At 41.8% G+C, this 19,917-nt stretch overlaps 1 protein-coding gene across 3 annotated transcripts in view; it reads right to left on the bottom strand.

The window, feature by feature from the left end:
- Positions 1–13: 13 nt before the first annotated feature.
- Positions 14–19,917, bottom strand: part of abl1 (abl oncogene 1, non-receptor tyrosine kinase) — a 33,670-nt gene continuing 13,766 nt past the window's right edge. For 2 of the 3 annotated variants that reach the window (XM_085359785.1, XM_085359786.1), the window contains 10 exons: positions 9,903–10,067; positions 8,284–8,579; positions 6,078–6,350; positions 5,792–5,876; positions 5,350–5,527; positions 4,588–4,772; positions 4,282–4,434; positions 4,103–4,192; positions 3,814–3,939; positions 14–3,293 (listed from right to left, as the gene is read on the bottom strand). In XM_085359785.1, the coding sequence (XP_085215911.1) occupies positions 1,657–3,293; positions 3,814–3,939; positions 4,103–4,192; positions 4,282–4,434; positions 4,588–4,772; positions 5,350–5,527; positions 5,792–5,876; positions 6,078–6,350; positions 8,284–8,579; positions 9,903–10,067 (3,188 nt within the window). In that variant the 3' untranslated portion in view covers positions 14–1,656. Of the gene's footprint in view, positions 3,294–3,813; positions 3,940–4,102; positions 4,193–4,281; positions 4,435–4,587; positions 4,773–5,349; positions 5,528–5,791; positions 5,877–6,077; positions 6,351–8,283; positions 8,580–9,902; positions 10,068–14,207; positions 15,004–19,917 lie in introns of those variants that run through there. The other variant, XM_085359787.1, reaches the window with a different exon arrangement.

Here is a 19,917-nt window from a genome sequence, read left to right as displayed (position 1 = left end):
AAAATTGCACCAAGGGTAGAGGGGAGAAAGGGGGGGGGGGGGCGACATTTACAAGTGAAAGTTTGTGTACAAAATTGGCGAGGAGGCTTGGACACAAAATTCGAGTAGTGGTATGGTTGGTACAGGAAGTTTTTCGTCTTTTTTTTTTTTTTAAAGAAGCCAACACTGACAGTACCATGTTGAAGTCAAGGCAACTAGCAGTTGATTTTTGTCCTCAGGCATCGCAGTCAGACGGGGCACACGGGGATGACACGACAACACAAATACTGACACTGTGCGAGAGATGCAAGTGAGGAAAGAACGTGGTGAAAGTGAAATCTGACGAGTTCTTTCAGTCCGTATTGGTCACCTCCTCACATCATTTTGTAGCACAGCAAGTGATAGCTCCATAAACATTTTAGTCCAGTGTTTCCCCCAGGATTTTTTTTCCTCTGGGGTGAAAAGGCCTCAAAACAGCATTCAGACCATTCGAACATGCGAGGAAGGCCCGTCAGAGTCGGAAACGCTGTTTCAGTCTGTTACCCCCTCCTAACAGATCAGACGGCGTGCTGCTGCGGGGCCAGTCTGCTACTGATGGCTTTTATGACATGTAGTGAAAGTTGAATCAAACTTGTTTAGTAAAAAGAAGTCCAGTCTAAGGACAATGCAAATCAACAGATCCACTGAGAACCCTGGTCCCTCTCCCAGTATAGACTGGAAACAAAGGTTGTTTTTTTTTTTGGTATGGCAGACATGGAAATCCAAGAAACACGCCTAAAAACAGCCATTCTCAACCACTTGATAAAAGCATGTTTCTGCACTTGTAAAGTGTCAAGAGTAAGAACAGCTCTGCCGGTAAGTGTTTAAGGCACTAATTGTTACCCAAGTGTGCAGAAAAGCAGAACTGTGAAGGCTAGAGGCTCATCCTGCCTCATTTGCTCGCTCCCATTATAACATTATGGCACGTGGTTGCAAATACTGCAGAAGAGCATTCATACAAAAACACTGACACAATTCCATCACTCAGCACACAACCAGACATTGATGGCATTAAAAAAAACAAGAAAATGTAGGGGCATGTGGGACAAAACACAGAGTCTTACAAACACTGTGAGAAAAGTTCCTTAACGCTTACATTTAAAAATGGCATTTGTGTTACAAAGGCAAACTACAAGATGAGGTTAAGCATTTTTGTTTTTGTTCACTGTTGTCAGCATTAATGATTTAAAAAAATGAAACACTAACAGTGATGGAAACAATTATCACAGGTCTTTTCTTTTAATACTCGAGTCAGTGATAAAGGGAAGAAACCAAAAACATAAGACATGATCATTTCAAAAAGAAAAATCAACCATGAAAGGTTACGTTGATGAAAGATTTGGCCCCTCGCCTCATGTGAAGGCCAAATGACAGTGTTTATTCATAGTTAAGGCTTTTCAATGTTACAGACTGTCTGATGGCATCTACATAAAGCTTTCTTTGATTCAGTCCGGAGTAACCACATGCTTAAGTGTTTCAGAACATACTAGAGTATGTGTGAACCTCCACCTCTGCTGCTCTCCAGCATGAGCTGGGCCTGGGTAACAGTTGGCCCACATGCATGGAGAGGGGGGGGGGAAGGGTAGTGTAACATAAAATGTTATCATTTTTATGTCTGATAGTGTCATATTCTAGGCGCTACCTCTGAACAATGTCACTGATCTCTTTGACGGAGGACAGCAGCTTGCTGAAGTCCTGCTGTGCACTCGAGCCCCCCGTGGCATTGGGGCAGATCTGAAGCTCTCGCAAGCTGCTCTCAAGCTTGTTGATGGCCTCGCGAAAGGCAAACTTGTTCCTCATCTGCTGAATGGAGTCAACATAGCTCACGCAGTACTTTGACAGGTTCTTGCCGGCCTCCAGCACGGCGCTGTGGCTACCCGTTTGCTCGGAGTTGCGGGAAATGGCGGCGCGGAGCAGCTCGGTGCCCTCCAGCACCATTTCGCGTGTCACGGCTGAGTTTGGAGTGCGCTCGGAGGCCTGGCGGGGTGCAGTCTTGCGGAGGGAGGATCGGGTTTTCGCTAGAGGGGTGAATGCAGTAGGTGAATTTGGATCGTTGGGGGAGGTGAGGGGAGAAGACAAACCTCCAAGGCTCTGGCTGGAGGGGGAGCTGGTTACTGAAGTAGAAGAGGCGGAGGTCTTTAACGGTTGAGGTTTAGAGGTGGAGCCCAAGGGCAGCTTCTTGGAGGCCTCACTCAGGGGTAAGCGGGCTTGGTCACTGGGAGTGGCTGTGTGGTGGGGATCTGAGATGGAAGGGAGGCACTTAGCTTTGATTTCTGAAGCAGTCGGGGAGGGGAGCTCTTGAGTGGGGCTGCGGGAGACCTTGCCCGTTTTTGCATTAGTGGGTGGTGGAGGTGGGGCTGGCTTGGGTTTCTGTATTTTTACTCGATCCCTGCTGGAGGAGAACTCCGTGTGCTTGTTTCTGCGAGCCCTGCATTCTTCTCCAGCTGCTCCCATAGGAGGGAACACATTGGGCTTCAGAAGCTCGGCATGCAGAGCGCTGGTCTTGGAGCTTTCTGGCCCTGACACACTGGGTCTCTTCACCACCTTAGGTGTCAAAGCCTTGGGACTGGAACCAGGACTGAGATCATTATCTCTGCCTAAGAAGGTGGATGAAATATCTGGAGATGTATTCAGGCGTGGTGGGGGAGTCAGGGTGCCCATCCGTGGCGCATTCTCTCCTTTCTGCTGCTTTCGTGGCAGAGCTGGCTTGCCCCCGACGGTGCCTGTGTCGAAGCGGCGATGGCTCAGATCTCGCGGCAGTGTGACAGACTTACATTCTGTGCCATCTGAGCCAGTGGGCATGGACCAGAAAAACCTAGAGTTAGAAAAGGGTTCCTCCTCACTAGGTGGAGTTGTTGCTCCCTTTCCACCTGGGCTAGTCACTACAAGAGGTAACTTCTTTCTAGGGCAAGAAGGTACTGGGTAGGTAGGAGCCCCATTAGTTATACCTGCTGCTCCATTATTATTCGTACTGTGGAGGCCATGTATGGCGTCATTAATGCCCAATGATGCCCCGTTGTTAAAGATGTCACTGTCTCGAGGATCTTGAGTAACGCACCTCCTGTCAGAGAGGCAGTCTCCTTTAAAAGAGGAGCTGCGTGTGGGAGGAGTTGGCGCACTCTTTTTCTTTTTCTTGATGAGGCTGAGAAAGCCACGCGTCTTGTCCTTGTCCTTGGGCAGCAAGCGATCGTCCTCATTCAGGTTGCTGTCCAGGGGGGGGCGCTCTTTCCTGGGGAGCATGGGTGACGACACAGCCCCCTCCGTTTCCAACAGATCTGTGGAAGAGCATAAAAGAACCAGGGGACTATCAGCAAAGGCAATCAAACAACTATAGATTTTTATTTGTATTTTTTTCTAAAAAAAATTTTTTTTCAAGAAAGCGTAAAAGCAAGCTCCACCAGTGTGTCTGCCAAACATATTTAGAGCAATGTCAGGGCAAAGAGAAGGGCAGGACAGCAGATCATGTATAATTAAGTCCTCACAGCTGGAGAAAAAATGCTTTGGTGGGAACAATCCTTATTATGTGGTTACAGCCAAACAATTCAGTAAGAACTTGATCTTGCAGGTTGTCAAAAGCTCAGACCGTCTTTACTTCAAAGGGAAATTGGTGGTGAGACATTGTTTCATTTTACCCACAGAACGTTTTGTGGTCTTTAATTCTTACCGATTATTAAGATTATGAATGTGAGCATCAAATACTGCACTACTTATTTCAGGGTAATGTAAATAAAGTGTGAAGGTATATTTAACAACTAGCAATAAAGGCACCAGGCATACTCTTTAAGTTCATGTCACCTGGGCTCTCTGTATCTCGGCTGTCTATGTTGCTCTTGCGAGGTCTGGTCTTGGTGGGCAGCTCCGGAGCCTGCTGGATGGAGCCTAATGTCTTCTTTCCTTTCTTTCCCAACTCCTTTTCCACCTCTAAAATCACAAATACAAGAAGGTTTGGACATATTAGCAACAAACAACAGGCTTGAGTGTGTTTACATCAGGATATCTATGTAACACACTCAAGCCTGAGGAGTATCAGAACAGTTTGCCCCAAACTAAAGAGGTTTTAGACAGAAAAGAAATGGACACTGACCATCAGAGATGCTGGATTCCTGGAACATGGTCTCAAAGGCTTGGTGGGTTTCAGCAAAAGTTGGACGTTCTGAAGGGTTCCACTTCCAACCTGACAAAAAGAAAAGGAAAGCAAAAAGTTATTCCAAAACAGAAGCGTGCCTTTAATCATGTTTTTACAAGATGGGTTGTGGTACTCACAGGCCATCATGAGCTCATAGACCTTCTCGGGGCAGCCCTCTGGTCGATCCATACGATAGTCTTTTTCTAACAGTTCATAGACCTGGGACAGGTCGATGCCAGGGTAAGGAGACATGCCATATGTGGCAATCTCCCACAGCAGCACACCAAATGCTGCAGGAACAAGTTGAACAAGACAATAAATCAAAAAAGAACAAAGTCAAAGACTACGAATTGAGATCATGTGAGGAATATGTGCAAATTAGAATGAGGGAAATTAAATTTGTTTCACATTGTTTAACAGCAGAGTAAAAGACAGGAGCTCACCCCAGACATCAGACTTAATCGAGAACTTGTTGTAAGCCAGACTCTCTGGAGCTGTCCACTTGATCGGGAACTTGGCCCCGGCATGAGCCGTGTAGGTATCTCCAATCATCAGCCTGCTCAGGCCAAAATCTGCAACCTTCACCAGGTGGTTCTCCCCAACGAGACAGTTACGGGCTGCCAAGTCCCTACAGAAGAAAAAGCAGTTATGAGAGGAAGTGATGAATGGGAAGCTGTATAGAAATGCTGACTTTGAAAATGAGAAATGAGAATTTATTAAGCTGATATGAACCCAAAAGAAAAGAAACAACAGAACAGCGGTGTGTTTTGTTAGAGAATCCTCTCAGGTGCCATATTTCTACAGATGAGTTGTGGGGTAAAAAAAAAAAGAAAAAAAAAAGAATACATTTACAATTGCAAGCTGAGTCGTGTCAGGCTTAAAAATTAAAATCCAGTTTCACAAATATGTAAGTCATAAGTCATATAATCGCTTCCAAAAGATACGGCTGGACGTGCCAGAACAAACAAGCTTTGCTACAAGATCGACTTGTCTGTGATACAATGAGAGTGTGAGAGGAGCACTGCTCAGGAAGGAGAGGGGAGAAAAAAAAGAAAAATAAGAGAAAATGAGATATGAGGTCAAAGGTGTTTTTTGTCCCTTCCAGCTTAAAACTGAAGATGGGTAAAAAAAAACCAATAAAAAAACATCTGTCTTATAAACCCAGGACAGGTTAGCAAGTTTGCTTTTTAGGCCTTCAAACCCACCTGTGTATAAAGTTTTTTTTCTCCAGGTATTCCATGGCAGAGGAGATCTGTGTGGCCATGTGTAGCAGCACCACAGCATTGACCTCCTCTCTGTTGCACTCCCTCAGGTAGTCCAGCAGGTTACCGTGGGTCATGAACTCTGTGATGATGTAGAACGGGGGCTCCCGTGTGCACACGCCTGCCAAAAACACGAGTCCCGCAACACAAATCATCATCTCACAGCTTTTCTTGGGTGCAGTTTTTATTCCAGATGCAACCCCAAAGTGAACCATTTCTCCTCCTGGCTTGTTAGGCAAACACGTGTACACATCTACACTATGGAGCCACTAAAAACAAAATACATCATTTCTAGCAGAAGATTTTGCGTACATGTGTTACATTTAAACAGTGTTTATGTAAAACCCCCACATTAAAGCAATGATTGTTGTTTTTAGTCACATACCTAACAGCTGCACCAGGTTAGGGTGTTTGATCTCTTTCATAACCGCAGCCTCCTTCAGAAACTCCTCCACCTCCATCGTATCCTCCTACACAGTTTATGGAAAGAAAGAAAAAAGAAAGTGAGGACAGCAAAGGATGGCTGGGTGCAGTTGCATCTGTGCTACACCAGATGGTAGCATTATTCAGCCAAATTAAAACCATAGCTTGGAATGTTAATATGTAACACCAGTAGTTGTCAAAATGTTTCCACATGAGTAGGTCGATGCTAATCTTCTCTGTCTCCGTACCTTTAACGTCTTGACTGCCACGGTGAGGTTGTACTTCTTCCAAACGCCTTCGTACACTTCCCCATACTGGCCCCCTCCTAGTTTGTGCTTCATGGTAATGTCAGTGCGCTCCATCTCCCACTTATCGTAGTTGGGAGAAACTCCATAGATGGTGGGCTTGTTACGCTTCGGCGCTGGGTAGTGCAGTGTCGTGATGAGGCCGTCGGCCACGGTGGAATGGTGGTGCACCAGCTCGGCCAGTGTGTTGAAACGGCTGTCAGATGAGACGTAAAGCTGTAGAGAGGGGGGGGGGGGGGGGGGAGATTCTATATTTGAGTGGATGCAAGAGATTAGAGATCAGATTTTCTTAGCCTATCAGAGGCTCGTACAGTATTTGGCAGGTGGAAGGATACTGGACAGAACAAAGTGGACAGATTTTCTAGCCTTTTCGGAACAAAAACTGATTTTTGTTCCAGAATGTGACTTCTGCCTTCTTTTATTCTTGTGAATACGCTCTTTGCCTAAGGCCTGTGGAGGGAGGAAAAAAGGAAAGAAAGAGAACAACCTTGACTGCGGTGAAGAGTCCGCAGAAACCTCAAGACGATTTAATGGTTTAAACCATGACCATTTACTAAATCTAGGAGGGGGAAGAAAAAAAAGAGCTTACCAACATGAAAATCTTTTTTCTTTTTTTTTCTCTATTTAGAGCAGTGTTAATAACAGAGCCAATGTGCAACAAAACCTGCAGCTCCAGGGAGTGCTGAGGTAATTTCAAATTATTGGCGAACTCTATCATACCAGACGCTTGACTTGTAGCTCAGTGGGAGGATGGAAAACAATATGCGATGGGGAACCAAGTGTATGTATGTGTGTGTGTGTGAGAGAGAGCGTCTGTGTTTGTCCATTCGCTTCTTTGTATGTGTGTGCATACTTGGCTGCATCTGTGCTAATGCATGTCTTTGCATGGGCGTCAGTGTCTGGCCAGGCCTTGCGTCTGCTGGTCATTATGAGAAGCACAGTGGCAGTTAGAGGCATTCTTCTCATAGCTGGCGTTCCTAAACCTAGTTCACCTCGCTCCATCACAAACAGCAGGGTGACACGGCCAAAAGTGGCTTCTCGACCGATATAGCCTTTAAGGGGAGGAGGGGGGAATCCCACTCAAGAAATTCAGCCACCTACGTGGATCTGCCATGAACATTAAATACTGGTAGTCTGCATTTTTAAAGTTCTTAAAATAAACCTCTTTTAAGTTGTTGGCCAGCCTCAACTCCAAAGGATTTAAGCAAAATGTTACAATTAGAAGTACAGAAACATGTAAAACTTGTAGGTCTTTAGTCTTGAATAAAATTAAATCAAGCACGAATTAAAACAAATCTCTTTCATCTTTTTTTCCCCTCTAGAGACACTCCACATTTAAAACTTAAGAGTAAGACTAGTGTGACAGTGGATTGTGCAAGCAGGAGGTTGTTTAATCCTTTCTTTGTGCTGGTGCAATTATACCTGCAGCACTGTTGCCACTGCTAGCCAATATAAATAATAGGCCTTCTTGTCCCCACTGGTTTTCCATCATTCTTTGGCCGGAATGACGGTGGAAATGGTATTAAATTATACAATTGTATTTTGTGTGGTTTTAAATATGCCATTAAAAATATTTGATTTAATTTGACTTGTACAGTGCCCGTAAGGCAAGACAGGAAGGCAGCATTTAGTGCGTATTAGAGTGAGTGTATGTGAGTTGGTAATGCTGTGATACTCAAGGAGACAACAATATGAACAATATGTGCAAGTAAGTTAAACGATTACTTCCTATAGATATTTTTGGCAAGAACGCAGCACACTATAAAAATACACTTGGCCTATTGTGGCTTGCTGGTGTGTGTGTGTGTGTGTGTGTGTGTGTGTGTGTGTGTGTGTGTGTGTGTCGTTAATTAATTAAATTACTTAAAAACACTGAGCTAGAGTTTTGAATGTGTTGCAAGAACACACATTTAAAAACTATCATGAACACACTGTTAGCACTACCTGATTACCAAGACGTGCTGGCCAGTCAGATACAGATGAACCATCCAAGTACCAACTATTGTGAAAGCATGTGAGAAAACAACCACTTAGAGACGTGGAGTAAGTTGGAAAAGTGCTTGTAAAGAACCCATTTAAAAAAAACAAAAAAAGACAAAAACATAAATACTTTCTTATCGTGTGACTCTTTCTCACCGCTGATACCCACCTTGCCATCAGACGCAGTGTTAATCCTGTAATGGTACACTCTCCCCTCATACCGCAGAGAAATGGACCTCTGACCGGGGCTGCTTTCGCTTTCACGGACCAGAAAGCTCCCGTTGATGCCCGAGCTGAGCAGATACTCTGCCGCGTTCCGTGACACGGGTCCATGGTACCAGCTGTGCTTCTCCAGGCTGTTGACTGGGGTGATGTAGTTGGACGGCACCCAACCTTGGCCATTCTTGGTCTGTGCTTCACACCACTCGCCGTTATGATTGTAACCCAGCACACGCAGCTTCTCCCCTAGTCAACATAGAAAGTCAACATTATTATATCATGTCTGGAATATTGTAATTAATTATTCAGTAGTTGCAAAAACTCCTCGGAATGTCTCAAAGTTGTTTGGAACACCCCTACAAGACTTCTGGTTGAGTCTTCTAAGTACTCCGATCACACTGTTGCCAATTCACTCACACTGACTCTCTATTAACCTCAGAGTCCATTTTAAGATTCTGATTTTGACTTTTAGAGCTTTATTTGACTTTTACATTCATAGACAGAGCTTTTGCAAAAGTGGCCACCCAGACTCTCCCTGCGACCCTGAGATCTGTGGATTTGCTAATCTCATTCAAAAACCAGCTAAAAACTCATCTTTTAAGACTTGGGTTTGGTTAACTTTTGTTCTCATGACCTGGCATTTAGTTGTGAAGCACTTTGTGATGTTTATCTTGAAAGGTGCTATCCAAATAAAATGCAACTTATCCTGAAGACACCATAATATGAAAACATTTTGAGAATAAACTATTCATATACACAACATAAAAGACATAAAAAAAACATACACAATTAAATAATGATGGTGGCCTATTTTTGCTTTTAAATTAAATAATTGTGTAATCTTTGTTATTTGGCAATAAACAGCCAAAGTAAACAGACCTAATCTTTGCACCATTATAACAAGCTGGAAGGCAGCACTGTAGAGGACATTTTCTTGTTTATTCCTGTGCTTAAGATCCATTCTTCCTTCCTCTGTTTGTCTGTGTCTGCAGCATTGTTTTACAATCGCTTCAGTGGAAAACGACCCACGTGTGAGGCCATTGTCAGGAAGTGAGAGTCAGATGGGAGCGAAGGCAGAACGGGAAGGAGACGGGACACTAATAAGTGGATTCCCAGCAATGGTAAGAATCGTATAAAGACTTCAGCAATCTCCAGTAGAGATCATTTTGTAAGTTACATCCCACTCAAATTTAATAGATGTGTGTTGGTTTAGATTACAAACTCAACCAAGCCTTTTTCAGAAACTGATCTGACTCATTCTAAACTAGAGTTACTCTTACAAAAATTGGGTAATGGTCAGGATTATTTCCTTCCTTGTAGTGCCCTTGTGACCTGGAGTTTAATAAGGTGCTTAGCTTGCCTGGTTCATTTCCACTAGCATACTTTTGTATGAAATCCTTTTCTTTCTACCTTCACAAATACTGCTTTGTAATTATTACTATTTGCTAAATGGAACCCCCCCCCCCCCCCCCCCCCCCAAAAAAAAACAAAACAAAACAAAAAACAAACAAAAAAACTTATATATAAATATTTTTATAAATCCTTCATTTATTGCCCCCACCCTCTTACCTTTAGTAATGCTTAAAGTGTTGTCACCACTGGCCACAAAATCATAGAGGGCAACAAACAGGTTGGGGTCATTCTCACTGGGTCCAGCCAAAAGGTTCTCTTTGGAGTTCCAGCGGGCTGCTTCTGTCAGACCCTGACCCTCAATTTCTGGCTTCTGGAGAGCTTCTGGAAGAACAACAACAACAAGCCTGTCAGAATACAAGTATGAAACTTCAATATGAGCAAAAATATTAATTATGAAGTCCGGAAGAGACACCACAACACTGACCCTGTGAAGCATTTTCACACACAAGTTGGATGATTCAGAACACTAACCTCTCCATCTGTCATTTTATACTTTTTTATATCACTTTCAGCCCATGTTTTGCTTCAGCAGTTGTGATCCCACCATGAAATCAAGAGTAAAGAGGCCAATCATGTGATCTAAATTGTACCTCAAGCTTCTACAACTTTTCATTTCCTGGATTATCCCTGTTTAGATTTAATTTTCCTAAATACCTAGACAATCACCCTCCCCCCAAGTTAGGCCATGAGAATATGTTTCACCACTGATCTTGTCTGTAAATATAAAATAGATAAGTTCAAAGTAGTTTAATTTAAAATTTTGTTATACATGTCTTAAATTATAACAAAGCATAAGAAGTAAACCTGATTGATAACATTCAAAATGTGACAAAATAAAATAATACACAGAAAAAAAAAGAAGGATTTTGTTTACAGTGAAGAGCAAGAAAAAAAAAAGAGGAGAAACTATTTAAACGCAGTTTGGCCTATAAAATGAGCTCGACTGTGCGGTTTTCTCAGCTGTTGTCACACATGTTTTGGACCCATCTTGCATTTCATTCTTCCAAGCATTCCCAAAAAACAAATGGCTAGCTACTAGCATGTGACAAATTAAGTTTTACCGGCAAAGCACAGCAGTGCAGATTTTATCATTTAACGGCTTTAGGCCATTTTACATCCATTTTATCTGCGAGCTCAGCAGGAAACTTCTTGACTCAGGAACGCTGTCAGCTGATCTGGGTCACCTGGGCATCACAGGCTATAAAACTTACCCATGTGCTCACTTTTCTCTCTCCCTTACAACAGCTGACATTCATCTTGCATCACTTTCCTTTGGTTATCACCACATTCCTTGCTGTGCTCTTAGTGCTCACTGCTCCTTTTGTTTTATGTAAAAGTCTTGCATGGATTACAACACATACCACCACACATATCTTAGTTGCTGTGCAACTGCAGCATTTGTGTGTTCTAGTCGTTCTCAGAAACAAAGCCAAATGGTTTGACTGAAAGGGTGAATGATTAAGAAAACATCTGATTTGGTAACAGCAGATAAAATATTCTGACTTGTAACTGTGTTTATTTAGTAATTTAGCAATTATGCTCAACAGTTGTGCCTCTGACCCAACTGAAAAACTACAGACAAATCAAGACTCAGCTAAACACATGTGATTAATTGACCCAATGAAAAAGAAACTAGACAATTTTCCATTAGTGCATCTATGAAAATCCTGTAACAGAAATAAATAACCTATTCCAAGACTAACAATGGACTAAGGACAACTTACAGCTTCAGAGGAGGAAGTTGGGCTCGTTCATAGAACAAGATAGCTCTACCTCAAGCCAATAATGTAACCTAAAGGCAAAAGTCAATAAAATATAGCTAATTATTCATTTGCATATGCATTTATCATTACAATGCCTATTTGCAATTAAAGAAGAGCATGTTCTTATCCACTCTAAATTCACCAACCAAAACAAGCATGTACCCCAAGGGGTGTGCCATTAATGGTTCGTCCAGTCACGCTGTCACTAGTACAAACCTCCAATCACAGGTTTTTGCTTGTTTTGTACAAAGAAAACAGTTTCTACTCCATTTTTTGTAACTGCCTCGTGATGAGTATAAAAAGATATTACCCTAGTTTCCCTATACTGAATACATTTTTAAAGTGGATATCTCCAAAACTGGCAACTCACGCCAACGTTTTGAAGATTGATAACACAATTTGATTTAATGCATTAATACTTGGATGGGTGAATAACCATATTGCAAAGATAACAGTTTGTGGAAAAAGCAGTGGCTGTTATTCAATAACAGCAGCAACAAATGGGTTCATTTCAACATGAGCTTAAAGGGCCATTGTGTAATGGACTTTCTAGTCACAGTGGGAGATGATATGACTTCCAAATTCCTCACAACCTAAAGTATTTCAAAGATTTAACATACAGCAGTAAACTAATATAACCCTATACAAAGTAAACAGGCCCACAACTTGTCACATGACATTGTTGACAAGTTCCAGGCATCAATGTATTTGGAGGCTAATGAAATCCTTTCACACCAACTCTTCTGGCAAGCTAGGCTCACCAGCCTACTCACAGTGAGACTATCATAACTAAATGTGCTGCTTTTTTTTTTTTTGTAGCTAAAGGACCTGATGGCTGAGCTGCTGATGACACACAGGATAGATCTGGCTCATACCTACATTTCTATATTTCTCCTGTCCTTTTGTCCAAGGTGTAAACCTTCAAAAGCACAGCCAGCCATTCATTCATAAGTACCAAGCTTAATTTTAGCAACAAAAACAACCCAAATTCAAACAGATAAGACCAGAGATCGAGCAAGATAGGAAACCGGCTCAAATGGGGCGGGGGGCTGCATACAGTTTGGGCTGGTCATACAGTGTGTGGGCAGCGATTTTAACAGCCCGTGCCACACATGCCCACTTAACAGGCCAGAAATACTGCAGCTATTTGTGAGATGATGACAGCATGCTGACACATGTGTCAACAGAGAGAGAGAAAGAGGGGGGAAATGAAAAGTCATATGAAAACAGAAAAAAGGAGGTAAATGAAAGAAAGAAGCAAAGAATGGGAGCAGCCCTCGTATCAGACCGCAGCTCTCCCCAGTCATGGAGTGGGAGAAATTACAGCATGTCCTGGCTGCATTAGTGAGATGACAGTCAAAATGATTAAATATGTGAGGAACTCCTAAAGAATTTACAGCCATGACTGCACTTCTATCAGCATTAGGAATGCACTGGAAGTCAAACACTGATGCAAGAAAGAAAATTTCTGCAAAAAACTAGGAGCTGTGTCATCCTGGTGATTCTACTTCTCTCTAATGAACCAGTTTACAAATGCAACTAACCAGCTGGTACAGCTGTTAGTTCCCATCAATTAGTTCCCATCAACTGGTAAAGAGAAAAAAAGGCTGATTTATTGCAGATGGAACACACTTAGTACAAAATTACATATTTATGAGTAATGAAAAGGGGAAAACTTCTACCCTAATATATTCCTTTTGCTTAAGATGCTATGACTGAAGTAGGAAGTGGTGATGTACTTCTACTGACTGTAGATATGTTTGCAAGATGTTCGTGGGAGATAGCAAGGAACCAGGTGAAAAAGTAGGCAACTATGCATGAAAGAAACACCATTTAAACCCCAAGCTCTCTGAAAATATCCACAATCTTCCTGCTATTATGCCCATGGAATATAATTATTCCAACAATGTCAAAAAGCTTGCTTTGTTCATGGATCAAAGACAAACACAGCCTCCCTGAGGCATAATCAGGAGATTTGTTGTGCCTTCTACAATAAGATCTAAGAGTTAGAGGCTCTTTATCACTGTCACTTACTTCAATGGGGCCGTACAAGTACTATTAACTCTATTAAATCATTTGGTTGTGCAATCTACAGAACACACAAGACTTCACTCAGTCTCCCAGTACTAATCTTTTACTATGTACAGACCCAATATGTCCTGGACTTCGTTGAATTCCCCTTGTGTTGCATAGATAATCCGGAAATCAACTGTGCGTGACGCTAGGAAAAAAGTTCACAACCCCCTCTCCCTCTTTCATTATCTACTAACTTCATTATGGGAGCACTAAACAAGATTGAAGTAGTGTAATACAGCAGAGAAGAAAAAGGGAGCGCAGACTGAGATTAGATCCCCTCTCCACATAAACAAGAGTTAAGTGGGACATGGGCAGGAGTCAGATTTCCTTGTATTCTCTTCTCCGTCTCATTTTCCACTTTTTTCCTCTCCAGCTAGCCAGTGTGTCTGGGCTCCCCAACCCTCCCCTGAGCTTGATCTCCGCTTTCCCCTCCCCATTCTTCACTTTCCAGAACCCAGAAATGATTGTTGAGATTTTACACGGTGGATACTTCAACCTTTTCTTTCTTTCCTCTGTGCTCATAAGCCTTTACTTTTTCTCCATTTCTCACATCTCTCCTGTGACTGTTCCTCTTATGGCAAACTGTAAAAATCAAAAGAAACAGAAAACTAGATTTCTTTACCTGGCAAATAACAGCTGGAGGACGACGTGAGGCCTTTCTTAGATTTACACCCCACCAATTTTAGGCATATCTCCAACATTTTCATTTGCTTTCTTTCCCTTCACGCTGAAAATATTGTTGCTTGTTCAAACCAGATGTCCCTTGAACGTTTCTCGTCTACATGTGTCCAACAAAAGAATAATAAAAAAATCCAAAAGAAGCTGACAAAAGTGGAAAGAACACCAAGTAAAGAAGAAATAGATATTGGTTTGTTTTTCCTGGAGTCCTTCCAACTGAAATGTATCCTTTTATTATTGTTCTCACTCCTTTCCGAAACAGAAAGAGTCCGCTGTCCGGCAAAGTCTACCAACTTTTCCTTATGAGCGTCTCCATGTTTTTTTCCCCCCTCTTTGGCTTTAGGTTGCCTCCACAGTTAAACAATCACCAAAAAAACCCCAACAAAATAGCGCAGATTTTGTCCAAACGTTTATCGCCTTGTAGATTTATCAGTTGAGTACACACTAGGGCCGTCTGTGCGGTGCCATTCCTCTCTCCGTCCCCCTGTGTGAGTGAGTATCCGAGGCACAGGGACTACTCGTGCTGCAGCTGCCAACAAAGAGCCTCTTTCAGGCTCAGTTTGCTGCACTCAATGACATCAGCTCAGCCCTCCCACCTCAAAAGTAGGAGGGAGAGACCACTACCACACACACTCTCCGAGAAGAATACAAACAACACCCCACCAGTATCCCAAAACCCATGCCAACATGTGAGTCAAACGCTCTAATTTCAAACTATGAAAAGAGCTCAGATGGTGTATACTTCTAAAAAATTCCTCCTTTCTTTCTGCTGAAGTCATAGGATAATTACAAGACACTCCTCCTCCTAAAATGCTTAAATCCCCTCCCCCCTTCATCTTTCTGCCACTATACCCTCTCTCTCGGTTTTTCCTCTCTCTCCCTGCCGTCTGAAATGTTTACAGGTTGAGGAATCTGTTCTGGAAACAGGTTGTTAGAGGCATAGCTAAAGTGCTCAATCAACAGGGGAAAAGTATAACTTCTGCCATTGTGTGCTCTGGACTTCACACTCATTTACCACAGGTCATTTGAAATGGGAATTAAGTGAGCAACATATTGAAATTAATCAAAATGAGGGCCTGTCACCGTCTCTTGTATTTGTTTTACTTTACAAGAAACACACGTGGCTCTGTGGTTTTGAGGCAGGGTCTCTGCCTTGACCATAACTAGAAAAAGAAATAACCCTTGGCAGAAGTTGCTGGACAACTTCACAACTCTCTCTTTCCCCCAGCTATCTCTGTATTAATCACTAAAGCGGAGGTTGCAACACACTAGCGTACTAAATCTACTGAATTAAATCACATGAAAAAAGTCAAAATTATTATTAAAAGCAACAAAGTCTGGAATGTTACTAAAGCTGCCAATGGCATTTGTCAAAAAACTTCAAAAACTCTAAACTATTTGACGAAAGCTTCTTAGCAAAATTTAAAAATCCATTCCTAAAAACATATGCAAGATGCACCCTCCTGTGCCCCAACTGACCATTATATTATATGTGTGAGTGTGTGTGTGTTTTATTTAAAGACACAAATATTAAGACACAAAGGTATAATGCAAAATAACTGGAAGATGAGACCAGACTTCAACCAGCCTATCTTTTCATACATACAGTGCTTGACTTATCAAGTAGTCCAACAGGACAAAGAAAAACAATTACTACACAACCTGCATAGCTACAAAAACCTACATCAAAGCAAATTACCATATATTCTAGAAGACAGAGAGGAAAAAAAAAAAAGAAAGGAAAAGAAAAGAAAAGAAGAAGTTCTCCCCATTCATCATAACAGGAATACACAAGTGAGAAAGTACGGAGTCTTCAATCATCTTATTTTGTCCCACCATGCTATATGAAAGACCTTTGGTCATCAATACACTGAATCCTGAAACTGCTTTGAAAACCACAGCATTTAACATGCTTCTGACTACCCCTGGCAAATATTTTCCACATAAATGACTTACATTTCACTGTGTGTATGCGGTTGAATACAGAGATCAGAAGTCCAGTCATGTAGGTGTTGTTGGGAAGCTGACTGGGTGGACACCATAATGCATAGAAGGAGTGTCAGGCTAGTTTGCTGGTTGACCTTTTCATTGGAATTTCATTTCAAAAGCAAGGACTAAACATACACCCTACACAGGAAAGCATACTGATGACAGTGACTTATCTTTGAAACACAATGGGAATGCAGTGACATTGTTGACTGATGTAAACTTTATCAACTACTGGTTAAAATAATATTTTCACATGGGATTCTACAGACTCATGTAGAAACTGTAGAAACTGCTTCAACAGCAATAACATGAAATCATTTTTTGTATGACTCTTGCACATTTTTGGAGGAATGGAGGAATTTTGGCCCACTCTTCTTTAGGTTGCTTCAGTTCACTGAGGTTTACAGGCAATTTCTCATGCAAAGCTCTCTTAAGATACCATCAGAGCATTTCAATCAGATTGAGGTCTGGACTTTGACTAGGTAACACCTCCTGTTTCATGACCCAATTTCAGCCAAGCTGTTGGACGAATGGCCTCAAATGGCCTCACATCTGACTCTAGAATTCTTTGGTTTATAGAGTGATAGCATGTTTGTGGTGAGTGTGTGTTTGGCTTTCACCAAACATGGTACTGTGGTACATGGTCCAAAGGACATTATTCCAGAAATCTTTTGTTCAGATGCAATTCTACCAACCTAAACCACTGTTTTAGAGAGAAGAGGCTTTCTCCTGGCAACACTTCCAAACAAGCCATACTTGTTCCATTTTTATCTAATTGAGATGTCATTTAAATTTAACATGATACCTCAGGCTTGTATAGTCTGAGATGTTTTGCAGTTTCTCTGAGCATTGCATGGTCTGCCCTTGGGGTGAACTTGCAGGGATTCCTGAGAAGACTGTGGCAAACGTGTGAATGTTAATCAAGTGGACTAGCAGCACCTGGCTGCTACTTACCCTCTTAATTCCTATGGATGCCAGTAAGGGTGTACTTAGTTTTTAACAAAATACATTGAGTCCTGTGAAAACATTCTTCTTCGCATGACTGTATATACATCTTAGTAAAAGATTACTGATTACTGAGCATTAGAATGATTGTCCAACCTATAATTGGCTTCGTGTGTGGCTCATTTAATGTGTAGATTGATGCAGTCAAGGACAAAGAGAGGAGAAAGCATGAAGGTTATTTAAAAAAAACTCACTCAGATTTATATTTTTTTTAAAAATCAAGTTCTTGTTAACATCTCCAAAGCCCTTTCCAATGCATGTGAGTCTACACTGCACCTAGTTCATTACTATTAGCTCTTTCATATCACAGTCGAGTAGCAGGCTCTGTCATGTACCTCCATTTGTGTTGTTTTAGCTCAGTGTGAGTCTACATTGCAAAGAGCAGAGGAAGTAAGAATAACATTGCTCAGGTTGATGACAACTTATGTTCCTATGTGTGCAATAAAGGTTGTCCATAAAATATTACTCTGTTTAAATCATAGGCAGTATAACAGTTGGACATAGCCACTGTGAATTCACCTATACATCACTGAAGCCCCGTTACAAAGGCTCGAGGTGAACGTTTCCACTTTCCAAATCAGAGGGTCCACAAACTTAATGGCCAATGACTAATCAATCTGCTCACTTGTGATAATTTACAAAATGAGCCCCATGTTTTATTCAACTTGAGATTAAACTAACCACTAAGCCTGTAAAATCAGTGGGGAAAGTGTTTACTTAGGTAACAGAGAAAGGGCCATTTTCCCATAGACCTCTATGACCTCGTTTCTATTTTTGGTCTCTCTCTTTTTTTTTTTTTTTTATAAGTGTAGCTTAAGGTATTTCGGTGTTGGTATCCACTTTTGGTACTCTATAGTCTAAGGGTGCTTTCACCCCTGCGCTGTTTAGTCTGCTTAAATAAAACTCTGGTTGGTGTTTTTTTCCCTTTGGTGCAGTTTGCTTGTGCAGATGTGAACAGAGTAAAAACCAAATCAGCTACAAAGAGACCCTTTGAAGTAGGTGGTCTCGCTACAGTTCCAAATGATCTAAATTTAACCTTGATCCAACCCAACTTCCATGTCTACGCTCCAAGTTTGAGCTGAACACCTTCCTGTAGCCAGGTATATTTTGATTTCAGGGATGTGGCAGACTAACGCAGACATCCTGAATATACAAACTGCACCAACTAGTCGTAAAGTGAAGTGATAATTAGAGAAATTCTCCATGTTATCCACTAGTCCAAAAGGGACGCACTGTGGTTTGCTTGGAATTTTCTTTGTGTGAGACAAATCAAACAATGGGGAAAAGGTACAAGTTCAATTCATCAACTGATTCTGACCAGAGAAAATTAACTGTAAGAGTAAAAATACCCCAAATTCTTTGTCTTGACAGTTTTGATTAGTGTTATTTAGTTTTACCAGTTAGCACCTGGCCGCTGTACATTTTGCTCCAGGCATTGCAGATTTGTTTGATGTGTTTCATAACTTTTTCTCTTCCTTGCCCAGGCAGAAAAGCACCCTTTCTTTGTTCCAACTCACCTCCAGATTTACAAATTAAAAACGGGATTTTCCTCCTGCTTAAGAAAAATAAAAAAATATGGATTCCAAATCCGACGAGTGATGTCACATTGGGTATGTCTGTTTTATTTTGTCTACGAGATGAAGCTTAAGGGAAAAGTTTTATTCAATGCTGGGGAAAGGGTGAAAATGAATACATAGAACGATGCAGCTTAAACTGTAGTGATGGGGTTTTTCTTCCTTTATTTTTTTATTTGACGGGTATTCTGGAGGCTGCAAGTGTCGGCCAAACTCAGATTGGCTTTTTAAAATCTCAAACTAAGAGGAATCCCGCCAAGAGGATGAGGTGACTCTATACAAATAACAGCACTGGCATGGGTGGGCCTAAAACAACATATCCATGATACTCTCAGTACTTTAGCACACTATTGTATGCTTGTCTGTTAGTCTCATTAGTAATTATGGGAATTGTTCAATATGGCAAAGTCTCACTGGCTTTGAGCAACAAACTCAATACCCTGAACATTCAGTCACATGCCACTAGGCCCTACATCATTGCTTCAGTGCTGGTATGGCAAACATTTGTGTTCCTCTCATGCACCACCCCAAACACCAATTAAGAAGAAATGCAGGCTCCCTCCGACTCCGAGAAGGGCCCATTAACTTACCGCAGTCACAAAGTGTTGGGGAGATGAGGATGAGGGGAAGAGGAGAGGGGCTATAAAAATGGAGGAAAAAGGAAAAAAGGTTGCAGATGGAGAAACATGAAGCACATTGTTTGGAAGTGAGATCATAGGAGAATCATTCGCTCGCGTTTTATAATCTGAACCTAGTGTGTTAACAGTTAGCTGACATACATCCACCCACGAGGTGGCTTTTAGCCCTCTCTCTCCCTCTCTCTCTCTCCATTTCCTATGGCCCCCCCCTCTTGCCTTCCTGATTTCTTTGTCCAAAACTTGAAGTATGGGATGAGCGCTCATAATAAGACTCAAACTATTTGTGCAAAGATGTTCAGGTAACACTGACATGACCCAGACTCAGATTTCTCTTCCCAAAACACGAACAAAATTAAAAAGACCCGCTAGGAACATATTCATATGATGACGTGTTAAGGCAACGAAGGCAGAGGTATACAATTGACTTGCATGATAAATCAAAACAGGA

The sequence above is a fragment of the Diplotaxodon limnothrissa genome, linkage group LG7 (genome assembly GCF_057381915.1).
Source record: "Diplotaxodon limnothrissa isolate DT_005_m linkage group LG7, D_limnothrissa_male_GT1.1, whole genome shotgun sequence".
Classification (NCBI taxonomy): Eukaryota; Metazoa; Chordata; class Actinopteri; order Cichliformes; family Cichlidae; genus Diplotaxodon; species Diplotaxodon limnothrissa.
This window is presented reverse-complemented; position numbering and strand designations above follow the sequence as displayed.